The sequence below is a fragment of the Orcinus orca genome, chromosome 8 (genome assembly GCF_937001465.1).
Source record: "Orcinus orca chromosome 8, mOrcOrc1.1, whole genome shotgun sequence".
Lineage (NCBI taxonomy): Eukaryota > Metazoa > Chordata > Mammalia > Artiodactyla > Delphinidae > Orcinus > Orcinus orca.
Window position 1 is genome coordinate 56,084,839 of NC_064566.1, and position 12,617 is coordinate 56,097,455.

The following is a 12,617-nucleotide window of genomic DNA, read 5'->3' on the forward strand; positions in this document are numbered from 1 at the left end:
CCCCTCCAGGGGGGACCTGGACCTGACAATGAAAGAAACAGCTCCCAGGCACTCTTGGGTCTCTGTTTAAATGTAAAGCTCTTCCTGGTTTTTGTACTGTTAACAAGCCTTTTTGGTCTCCTATTCCAAAGGCCTATCTGGCTAGACAGGTGCCTGACGAGTCCTCAAGATACAACTCCGTACTCTTCTGCAGTACTCAGTGTCTGCTTTTTACATAGGGATTCAGAACACGAGAGAAGCTGTCAGTTTTCTCCGGATAGAGGCACTGGCAGTGAAGCAAAAATCAACTTTTGTCCTAGTTAAAGAAATGACGTGAGTTGTTTTTTGGGTAACGATTCTCCTTGCAGCCGCCTCCCTGGAACAGTGAGACATCCCTACAAATGCTTTCTGACAGGGCCCCCTGATTGTTCTGTCAGCTGCCCTTGTGACTAATGAAGGCTGGGAAGCTCGCAGGCACTGCCATGAAACAACACAGGCCCAAGTTCTCACTCAAGACTTACTCTTTTCCATGGGATGCTAAAAGTACTAATAATACTGTTAATAACCACAGTAGTATCAAACTTTTACTGAGAGCCAACTCTGTGCCAGGCAATGGGATAGGTGCTTTATGCAAATTATCTTACTGGAACATCACAAAACCCTGTGAAACGGCCACTATTATTATCCCCATTTTACAGATGGGTAAACTGAGGCTGAGATCAATTAAATAAACTTGCCTAAGGTCAGAAAGCATGTAAGCAGCAGAGCTGAGATTTGAAAGCAGGCAGCCTTATTTCAGAACCCACGCTCTCAACCCTGATGCTGCCCTCAGTTTCCTTGCCTATAAAATGGGCCTAATCATTCCAGCCACATCCATTGTAAGAGCCATAAGGAAAGTGGAAACTGAAGTTCAGAGAAGTTAAGCAACTTGATCAAGTTTACACAGCCAGCAAGGGACGGAGCCAGGGCCTGAATGGGGTTTCTTGATCTTCCATTATGTGACCTACAGTGTAGTGGCTGAGAGTATGACCTTTGAAATCCTATGTCATTCACTCCTTGTGTGACCCTGGCAAGTTGTTAACTTCTCCGAGCTTTAGTTTCCTCATCCAGGAAATACAGAACTGTTACGAGTGTTCAGAGAGATGATACGTGTATAGTAATGGCTTGGATCGATGCTAGGTGCATAGTAAAAATTTAGAATACCAGATACAAGGAGGGAAAGTTACAGTATAAGGCTTAAGACTGTGAGCACAAAAGAGAAAAAAAAAATTAAAAGTACCAGCTCAAGAGGCTGAGTGCACAGGCCTGTCATTTACTGTATGGCAGTGGGTGAGTTACTTAAGCTCACTGGGTCTCCACGTCCTCATCTGTAAACTGGGGATAATAACCCAGAGGTGCTGGGAGATTTCAATAAGAAAACACAAGCAGAGTGCTTAGAACAGTCAGGGTCATGCTGACAGGGCACACTCAAAGCAAACTGCTCAGGCTTCCCTGGTGGCGCAGTGGTTGAGAGTCCGCCTGCCGATGCAGGGGACACGGGTTCATGCCCCGGTCCGGGAAGATCCCACATGCCGCGGAGCGGCTGGGCCCGTGAGCCATGGCCGCTGAGCCTGCGCGTCCGGAGCCTGTGCTCCGCAAGGGGAGAGGCCACAGCAGTGAGAGGCCCGCATACCGCAAAAAAAAAAAAAAAAAAAAAAAGCAAACTGCTCTGATTATTAATGATAAAAAGTGACCCCTGTTATTTCTACTACTCTAAACCACACTGCTTTTTTGGGTGAAAATGTTTTTAAAACAATTAAATGCTATCAAATAAAGCATTATGGCCATGGCTGCACAAGTTTCATGGTTTGACTTACAACTAACTTTCCCCTCACATCATTCTCTCCCCATTTTGTTCTGCAAACAGATTTCTTTTCTTCGGAAAAGCAGAGGCAGGGTATTCAAATGGAGACTAAAAGGACCCGAAAACCTTCACAGGGAGAGTGGGAGACCGAAGCAAGGCGCTCACCCCAATGGCGGCCTCTCTGAACGGTGCCCTTCAGAGGCAAAAACACACATCGTCTCTCGGAAGAGATCTCCCAGGCTCAGTGAGGGTCCTCCCTGGATTCCCAGCCCAGGCCAGAGCAACCTGTAACACCCCAGGGGACCAGAAGACGGCCCAAAGGCAAGGCCCTGGGTCCCGCAGCCTTTGTGGGTGGTAAGTGCTGACTCCAATTTCTCTATCTTCCCATGAAAATAACTGCACACGTCTCTACAAATGAAAGGCCACTGGTTGCTTGTTTCCCAATAAACTTTCCAACTAAGAAACTGAATGGTAAGTGGATCTGTCAGAGTTCCGTCCAGACATGGCGGCCCTGAGCAGGCACCAGAGAAAGAACAAATCTTTCCCGCCCTCTGTTTTCCACTCGCCCTCTGTTTTCCACTCCCCCTCTGCTGGTGAGGTGATGCAATTCTTATCTGGAACTTGCTAGGATGTAGAAAATAATTACAAATGAAAAGGTTATTCATAATTTTTAAATGAGCTAATTAGTAAACCCAGTCAGACTTGCTCATTACAGTAATTAATAATTGATTATCCTTGAAATGAAACACAATTTTCATCAGAAATCTAATTAAATATCTGTGCTTTTTGCCTGTTGATGAGTTGGTCTGCTAGCAGTGTCTTTGTTAAGGATAGTCGTGCTCAACAGAGACAATTACTTTGATTTTTAATAACTGATAGTTCCTTACAAGTTAGTGCTCACAGCCTGTGATGATGGCCAAGCAACAAGAGCTCATCCCTGGCCCCAGCAACTGGAGGAGAGCGAGCACAAGGCTGCCAGCCCAGCCCAGGAGGACAGGTAGGCGCTCACCTCGCACCTGCAGTGCATTCACTGCATTAGCTTACTCTCACTCCAGACTCACAAGCATCCTTCTGAGGTGATGGGCCATGCCGGTTTTCTAGATGAGAAATCGGAACTCAGAGAGAGAAGTGAGTGCCCACGCGGCTCAGTGGCTGAGCTGGGAGTGGAATCCAGGTTCTCAGGCCGGTGTGAGCTCTGCCCCACCTTGCTGAGTTTCCAGGTAACAGAGGGAACACCCCAGGCTTGCCTCTCTGACCTGGTCCTTGGATACAGAATCTAAACTCCTGTTTTAAGTCTTCTATATACATCGGGCTTTGTCAGAAGGACGTGTTTATTCTTGGCAAGGACACATTCTCAGTGGACTGACGTCTCCTAACTTGAGAGACGAATTCTCCCAAATCGACCTCACATCTACCCTACCCGCAACCTACACTGTCACCCTCTTAGTTGAAGCCCTCAGCGTCTCCTGACTTGTTTATGCAATAGGGCCTGTTCTTTCTTCCTCCATCCTTACCTTTCTGAGATAAACATCTGACTATGTCCTGCCACCGCTTAAAGCCCTTCAATGGCTCCCTGTTGCCCATCCAGTAAGGTCCTTAGCTTGGCCTCCACGGTGATCTTCATAATCTGACCAAACTCTCCTGCATTAGCTCCAGTCATGTCCCCGACACCCCTCAGATGCTTCAAACACAGAAACCCCTTTTGCCATCACATCATCCTCTTTCGAGACTTTGAAATGTCCCTTGGTTTGAAATTCCTTTCCTTCACGTCTACTTCTGGCTGTGACTTGAAGAGTCAGCTAAAACATCACCTTTCACAGGAAGCCTCCTCTAGTCTTCCTGGCTGGGGCTGGGTATTCCCATAGTCCCTGAGCTGCCTCAGCCACTTCTAACACCGCTATGTTATCATATCATATCAATCACTGCTTCTAAGCTACGAACACCTCAAGAGTAGGGAATATATTGTTGGCCCTAGCACTCAGCACAGCGCCTGACTCAAGGTACCTACCCTGTTTCGTTTGCTGAATGAAAAAGAAACTTCACAAAATCGTAGATTCTGAGACTATCAATGTTGGAAGGAAAAGTAAAGGTCCTCCAGAGAACATGCCCAGTCAATGAATGAATCTTTTTCTTGCTTACATGGTCATAAGCACTATTTGCACCCTTCCTAGGTAGGGAACTCACTACTATCCACAGTAGCACCTATCTTTAGATAGCTGATGATGGACGGTGTATTCTTACTAAATGGGAGACGACGGAGCCCATGGGATGGAAAGCAGAAGAGAGCTCATTTAATCATAGAAAGATTGATGCTTCCTTTCTGAACTAGGTTACATAGTACATAGTATAAACTTGACGTCAACACAAAACAAGCTGATGTCTATATGTAGTGAACTGCTCGACTCTTGATGAACAGTGACACTGCCTGTTCAAAAGTCTACTCATCTATGAAATATAATAATGTCAGTCAAAAGCAAGGGCTCTGCTAGTGGTTGGTGGGGATACAGCATTGGGAGTGCCACAAAGAAACTTCCATGCCAGGTGACAGTGCTTGGAACCTCACAACCCTCACCAGTAACCCAATCTACATCAATCATGAACCTCGTGCAGAGCCTGGGTGGGTGCTGACCTTTCCCAGTTTGGCTGTTCCTTTTACCCAATGACCCAGGGCAGGGATGGCAAATACGTGGAATGTCATCCATATTCTCCATTCCTGTGACCACAACAGACATCAGTAATCAATCACAGAGACTCTTTTCCATCGAGTCTGAATATAGCCTTGGGATCCTTCTCAACACAGCTTTCTAGGTGGCGACAGCTAATCAATCAGACAGAAGAATAGATAAACACGTATGCCAACCTGACCCTGATGCCGTGAAATTCTGTAAGCCCATCTTCACAGGGGGAAAAGAGACCCCGGATACCAGACGAGGCTTATTATACCTCGAGATGTTTAAGGAGACCTCCTTGTTTGCAGGGCTATCGTTTTCCTAGTTACTTGTTTTTATTTAATTCAAAGATCTTGAAAGGGAAGTAACCTTACAGCTTACATCACCCAAACCCCCAACCATGCTTGAACCCCTTCTCCGCATCCCAAACAAGTGGGAGCCAGACCTCTCAAGACAGTTGTTTTCCATCCACAATGACTTTGCTTGTCACTAAGTTCTTTTTCACAGTGGGCGGCACTCGGTCTTCCTTTGGCTTCTGCCAGCTAGTTCCATTTCTATTTATTGGGCTTATACTAAAAGGTTCCCTTTGCCGATAGAATAACCTCAGAATGCCTTAGCGTGGGTTCGAGGCCTTCTCAAGCTGGTCTGACCTACCTTAAACCTTAGAATTATAGAATTTGAAGGCTGGAAAGGACAGAGGGTTAAGCCCACCCCGCTGGATGCCTTTACTAAGAGGCTGATTTTCATAGAGGCAGCAGACTCTGCACAACATCCTGAGATCTCTTCAGATTAATAGCTTTCCTGGGAGCAGACCAAAGACCAAACACAGGGGTCTGAAGCAGGAAACCAGACTGTGCTGCAAAGAAGTCAAAAGAGCGCACAGTGGGAGGCATCGCAAGTGGGGCAGTGGGTCCGGAGGAGTTTCTTACATCACGGACGTGCCCTGGGGTCCGGTAGGAAGGCCGATCAGTGCTGCTCTCGGTCTCTGCGCTCGCTCAGGCAGCTCTAACTGCTCCCTGGGACCCTTTCTGACACTCGACCTTGGCTCCCCACAGATGGCCCTGCCCGACCACCACCTTCGGACATGCCGTCTGGCTTGAGGTCACACACTCTGACCTTTGGCAGTTTGTCTCCAACCCCAGGGCGCCCTGCCTCCTTCCTGCTCCTCACTGTGGCACCAACAGGAGAGGCCAGCCTCCTGTTCAGCTGCCCAACTTGTCATTTCATTTCTAGGGACTCCCATCTATGACACTCACGTCACAGATGACCACCACGTCAAAAGCCGGTCTTGGTGAGTGCTTTTGCCTGATGCCAGGCCTCCACCACACGAGAGAGCCGACGCAGAGCTTCCTCCCTGGTATACGTGCAGGAGCACGAGAGAGACGGCCCTGAGAGCTGACCTGCATAGTCAGGGCGGGGGGAGGGGGGCGGGTGCAGGCCAGGCCAGTGATCCAGGGCTACGCGGCTCACCCTGCAAGCTCTGACTGCCGTGCTGGCAAGGTGCCTTCATGCCCACAGGTGTCTCGGTCACTGCCCTATGGGCCAAAGGGGACCCAGGGGAAGCTGGGGTGAGGGAGGTGCTTACCCACAAAGTACGCCAGCAGGATGACCAGCGTGGCTGAGATGGCAATGGCGCTCAGGGCCGCGCACTTCCAGTTACAGTACTTGGAGGGCTTCTTGAGGTTGAAGGCCGGTCGGGAGAAGGTGCTACGGGGCAGGGGTCGGGGCGGAGGTGAGTACACGGTGCTGGACGTCAGAGGGTACCCCGGCGACGTGGTGCAGAAGAGTGGGGAGGTGCCTCCCGGCTTGAAGAGGAAGTGCCTGTGGATGGAGAGAAGCCAGAGGGCGTCAGGGGCTGACGACTCACCAGGAGCCCACACTGACCTGAGGATGCAGGCAGCAGTAGAAGAAGCATGCAGAGGAGCCTGGGGAGAGAGAGAGAGAATCAGCACGGAGGAGACGGAGGAACAGAAAAACAGAGAATCATGTACCAGACCATAAAACAGGGCACACGAAGACACGTTTCCACGAAACACGGATGGGACAGCCCTGCCCATGGGGAACCCACCCAAGCCAAGGCGGAAGGTGTTACCAACTGGACAGAAGGCTGAGTGTTGAGATCCTTTTCCTGGGAAGGGATGGGGCTGGGATGCTGTTTCTTGGGGAATAAACTAGATGTTTTCTAAAATTACTGCAGTAACTTGGAACGTGTCTAAAATCCTGTTCTGCCCCCCTGGAGATTATGAAACCGAAAAAATTCCGTCTCCCTCCAATACGTCCTTTGACTTTGTACCGTGGTGGAGGAATACAATACCAATTGTTTTAAAGGGGGTTTTGGTCGGAGTGGGAACCAAGAAACCACCACTAAGCTCTGCCATGGTCAAGAGTCCCCTAGTGGCTGCTACACAGCCAATGGCAGCAAATGCCTTCTAAGCGCTCTCCTCAAAAGCCAGTCTGCTGGGACTTCCCTGGTGGTCCAGTGGTAAAGAATCTGCCTTACAATGCAGGGGACGTGGGTTTGATCCCTGGTCAGGGAACTAAGATCCCACGTGTCGCAGGCAAATATAAATAAATAAATGATAAATCTTAAAAAACAGATACTTCAATTTTAAAAGCCAGTCTGCTGCCTTCCAAGCCCCTGGTAAAAGCCATGGGAGGGGACAGACGGGCAACTGCCGCCTGGCTACAGTCTTGAGGGCCGCACGGCAAGGTCAAAGCACATGGTTTGGCCAAACTAAGTGCCAGGAAGTCCTCCACAGCTTGGCTTTAACCACGGCCACGAGAGGACTGGGACACAGCCTGGGAAACGGGGTGCACCGGTTGCACTGCATGCCCCTGAAGTCTTGGGGTCAAAGGTAATACTTAGAGGAATCTTGTACCCTGCTGGGGTGCAAGATGACTCAGGCCACAGAATACATACTCAGGGCCAGCATACACACAATACAGGGCCTGTGCTGCATAAAAGCTGCTACGTGAGATGGCTTTCAGAATGGCAGAGGCAGCCAATGAGATGCCAGGAGCGTCATATTAACAGGACTGCTGTTAATATGCCGGAGGACAGTGTATTCCAAGGATAAACTCTTGCAAGCTGAACGTGGACTTGGGGATGGGCATGCAACATGGCCTCATCACTTCCCCCAGGAGATCCCAGGGAAAGGTCTCAGAGTCTGCATGCAAGTGCAGGAGCCACAGGGAGAGCACACACACACAGGAGAAGCATGGGGATGTCACCTACCCATCACTGTAAGACCCATCATGGCGGGAGGCGCTGAGAATGTCCATCTCAATGAGGTTGTCCTGCAATGTCCCTAGGAATGGCTGCTTGCCTAGGTTTCTATGCACACATGGAGACATGAATGAAGCAATGAGTCATGCATCAATGAAGGGGGAGAGTAGAGAAACACACAAAGTGGCTGACGGGTGCAGCTGTGCGTGAGACCAACAGGATGCAGTTTCCAGGCAATGGGTCTGTGTGCAAGCCACAAGCGCCCGGGGTCTGCCTGGCCCGGGGCGTCTGGAGGGAGTATTCTCCATACAAACCTGTATGTCTGCCAGTTGTGTGCATCAAATCACAGAGCTGACTGGTGAAGACTGACTGCGGCTCAGGTGCTGAGCTAGGCATGTTATAGCCATTTACCTCAAGTCTTCAAAAGAGGCAGTGCAAGGAAGGCAGTGTCATCCCCATTCTACAGACGAGGAAATGGAGGTGTGGAGAGGTCCCAGGGCCAGCCAAGGCTACCAGCTAGCAAGGCTCAAAGCAGGAATTTGAGCGCAAGTTTATCTGTTCCGAAGCCCGTGCTTTCTCTTCTACGTCACCCTGCCTACATCTGCTTTAACAACAGCCAGCGATGCATACTTTGCTTGTCCAAAGGAAAAAGACAGACAAGCATTTTGGGCCATTTGCTTCTAAAGCTGTGGTTTTCAAACTTGCGTAAGCACCAGAATCCTCTGGAGGGCTGTGCTTTGCTGAGACCCAGCCCCAGAAATTCGGGGTCAGTAGGTGTTGGGGGCCTGGGGACCTGCATTTCTCACAAGTCCCCAAGCTGTGATGATACTGGAGCGTCAGGGTCCTTTGGCAGTGCAGGGACCTGGGTGATGACAGATTGGCGAGGCTGGCACCCCACAGAGACAGAGGCGGAGGCTCTTTTGTCCCTCCACATGCACTGAGGGCAGTGCAGCGTTTCGGGACCCAGGACGCAGGTAGACACACTAGCTATTTTAGTCTCAACCGTGCCTGCTAAGTGGCGTCACTCACACATGAGTGCATGGGATCCTGTTTTCTGATATTTCAGGATTGCCGCCACCTCCCTTGAATCATTTCGAAGAAGCCGGTGGTGGATGCAGCCTGCTGTGTGTGCCCAAGCGAAGGACTGACTGCAGAAAGCTACCTTTCACGCCCAGCCCTGCCAGGGACCATCCTTCTGACTTTGACCAGGTCGTAAGAACCGGAAAACCTAAATTCAAGTCCCTTTTCTGCCGCTTTCGTGCTGTGTGACTTTGTGTAAACACTTCTTTAACCTCTTCTAATCTTATACTACTTTTTTCATCTGTAAAATGGGGCTAATAATACTAAGCTCACAGGTTGCTATAGGACCAACTGAGGAATGTTGGAAGCTTTTCAAGGGCTAAACAAAGATTACAGAAGTACTAATGCTAACTATAATAGCGACTATCTACCCTACATCCACCATATGCTTTTCACTGTCTAGAACTCTGCAACTATTATCCAGTGTAAATCTTCCTCTTCACAACAACCTACAAAGTCTCTGCCATCATCTCTGTTTTGCGGGCTGGCACGGCAAGGCTCGGAGAAGTAACACTCCTAAGGTCCTACTGTACAGTAAACAAGCGGCAGAGCTTGACGGCAGCCTGAGTTTGTCTGACGCCAGGGCTCAGGCCCTCCCTGCCTGTAATCCTGGGTCGCTGCCGAGCCTGTGGCTTTGCCCCTGGCCGGCCTCACAGACCAACGCGAGGGGTTGTAAATACTACCTCAGAGCACCATTTCGTGGGCACTCCTGGGTACAGGCAACACTGTTTTGCAGCCGGGCCTCTGAGTACCGCCGTGGTGGTGGGGACCTTCCCTTTGAGAGGATCCTGAAGCAGTCTGGGTCCAGCAGCCTGCGTGGCAGGCGGTTCTGATAGCGTTCACTACCCCGGGGCATCCCACAGAGCCTGGGAGTTCCTGCAGGGGAGTCCCTCAGAGTAGCCCCATTTCTGCCCCCAGACAGATGGCCTCCCGATGGGATGTCTTGTGACACAGTGGGAGGTACACAGGCCCCGGAGTCAGCAGGGTCTGGTTCCATCATGCCCCGGGACCTCAAGCAGGTGAGTCTGTCTCTCTGATCGTTCATAAGCCAGGAGACTCACTCTCGTTAGAAATCCAGATGATACTTCTCCTGAAGTATCACCTGGCTCGTGTCACTGCCCTGCTCTCATCCCTCCAATGGCATCACAGGAATAAAACCATAGTCCTTACTGGAGCCCACAAGATCTTGTAAGATCCGACCCACTGCTACCTCTCCAACCTCATTTTCTGTGCTACACTGGCCTCCTCGCTGTTTCTCCAACAGGCTAAGCCTTTGCTGCTACTTGCCTGAATCACGTGCCCCCAAATATCTGCACAGATCAGTGCCTCCCTTCTCACCCTAACTATAAAAGCTCCCATCCTACTCTTTCTAGTCACCCACTGGCCCCCTGCACTGCTTTAGATTTCCACATAGCACTAGACATGCACACACACACGTATGTACATATGTATGTGTGCAAGCGTACGTGTGTGTCTGTGTGTGTGTGTGTATAATATGCTTATTGTGCTTTTTGCTAATGCCATTTAGTTTCATGAGGGTAGAAATCTCAGGTCGTATTCTCTGCCCGTGTGCCCAGAGTCTAGAAGAGTCCCTGACACATGGAAGCAGGCACTCATATAACATTTGCCGAATACTGCAGACGATGAGGTATACAAAGGTAAGCGTGCTGGCATATCACTAGCATGCAGAGGGTAGCACAGGTGATGTTTTATTATTATTTCATCTATTCCCTGCATTTCACGAGGAAATTTTCAGCCTTCTTATAGTCTATACAGCCCAGCCTGAGCAGGCCCTAACTGCCCCTGTCCGGGGGCCCCAGGGATGAGTTCTTGCTGTCGCCCTAGGGCCTGAGGGTGGCTGCGTGGCACGCTCGCCAGAACGTGTAGGAGTCTGGCCTGCATCGCTAGGTAAGGACTGTGCTCTCAGAGAGTCAAATCTGTACTTAGGATGCATCAGAAACAAATAAATAAATACATTCAGGGAAAAAAGACAAAGGATAAAGATGAAAATGTTAACAGTGGGGATTTTCCACTGTCCGGATCAAGAGTGATTTTAATTTTTAATTTTGTAATTCAAAAGGAAACAGTTATTTAAAAAGAGAGAGCAGACAAGTATCTCCTAAAAGTACAGATCTATTCAAACAAGGGGAGAGGCAATGCAAGAGAACAAAGGGTTTCTAGAGTGATAGAGTGCATACGATTTCCTGAAAGAGCGTCCACACCCATGCTAACTTGGATGTTAATCATTTAGATCACTTGGGAGTTTGGGGTGACATGAGCACTTGCTGAAATGCTGCCTATTCAGATGCTATTATTGCCTTGAAATAGTAAGCCTCATTCTGTACTTTCAGAACTGAGTTCTGGGTCAAATTATTAGGTCTCATTTGACTGCTGAGAAAACCAAGACCCAGAGAGACATGTGTCCTGCTCCCATCCACACGGCAAGTCAGTGGCAGAGCTGGAACGAAAACCCGGGTGTCCAGACTCCCAATTCAAGGCTCCCTACTAAATTTCCTGTCTATCTCTGCCCCCAACACTCTGGGTTTCTGGTTCTTCTGAAACACAGAAGTGATGAGGATTTCCTGATGGGGAACCTGCGCTGCTGAGCCCTCCTTGGGTCACAGTCCTGCAGGGTCTCCAGCCACTGCTGCTGGGAGCTCAGGTATGGCCGCTGGATTCATCTGACCTCACGTTGGTGGGTGTTGTTAACTCACTTTACAGATATGGAAACTGAGGCCCAGATAAGTTAAGTGACAGCCTAAGATTACACGGCAGTGGAAAGCTAGAGATGGGACTCAAACTCAGATCTCTCCCGCCTCACAGCCCCAAGCTGCCTGTAAGGAAACAGTTGCCGCTGGCTTGGAGAAGGAACTGCAGTGTAGTGCTAGACTGCTCTTAAAGCTCTTCTTAGAGAGGGGAGGGGACTGGCTCCCCTCTAAGCCTGAGGGGGGGCCCTGGGCCAGTCTCTCTGACCCAGGGCCGGTTGAGCTTGCCTCCCAAGCACAAAATGCATGGCTTTGGGGAAGGAAGTGGCTGGGAAGCTGCAGTGGCCAGTAGTTCTTCCGGGACTGCCCTGTGCAGCAGCCCAGCTTCTCACCATGAGCCCACTGTCCTGGACATGTTTCCACCCCCTAAGCCCTGGGACAGCCACCCGGTAGAGCAGGACAGGCAGGGATCACACCCCACACTCTGCAGACCCCCACCCCTGCCAAGGTGTGCGGGGTGTTAAGAGACTTGGCCAAGACCACACTTAGAGTTAGTTACGGAGCTGGCATGTGAACAAATGGATGAACAAAGAAAGAAAAATGAACCAGGTCTTCCCTGCCAATCTCATGACGTCAGTCTCAATTTGCAAGATGTTGGCAGCTTCTACCACCCCCAGCCCCCATGCCCACGGGGAGAAGCGCAACCTCCGGTTCATGGAACTCAAGGTTCTCCACCAGGGACCCCCATTTACTGTCATCTCCACTGGGAAGCCCCTGCAGCTCCCACTTCACCAAACTCTTGACTCTCGCTCCAAAAGGCCAAGCTCCCTCCTGGCCTTTGCACAACTGCCCCTCATCTCAGAATTCCTCTCTCCCTGCAGATTCTACTAATGCATGCCCCAAGAGGCTACCTTTAATAATCAGGAAGGCAGTGCTGGACAGCAGTTAGGGGCAGAAGCTCCAGAGTCAGCTGGCCTGGGCACGGCTCCTGGCCCTGCCATTTGCTGACTGTGCCTCCTTAGGCAAGTGGCTTAAGCTTTCTGTTCTTCAGATTCTTCACCTCTAAAGCGAGGAGGATAATAAGTCTACCTTTCTGTGCAGAAGAGTTAAGATAG

The 12,617-nt window shown here is 50.1% G+C and overlaps 2 protein-coding genes across 2 annotated transcripts in view; one reads left to right on the forward strand and one right to left on the reverse strand.

Annotated features, from left to right (window-relative positions):
• USP35 (ubiquitin specific peptidase 35) overlaps window positions 1–12,617 on the forward strand; it is an 873,752-nt gene that overhangs the window by 677,583 nt on the left and 183,552 nt on the right. The window lies entirely within an intron of this gene.
• The window catches only part of TENM4 (teneurin transmembrane protein 4), a 757,305-nt gene that overhangs the window by 221,408 nt on the left and 523,280 nt on the right, over window positions 1–12,617 (reverse strand). The window contains exons 9-10 of the mRNA XM_049713625.1: window positions 7,727–7,825; window positions 6,077–6,312 (exon numbers count right to left, since the gene is read on the reverse strand). Coding sequence (XP_049569582.1) covers window positions 6,077–6,312; window positions 7,727–7,825 — 335 coding nt within the window. The remainder of the gene's footprint in view (window positions 1–6,076; window positions 6,313–7,726; window positions 7,826–12,617) is intronic.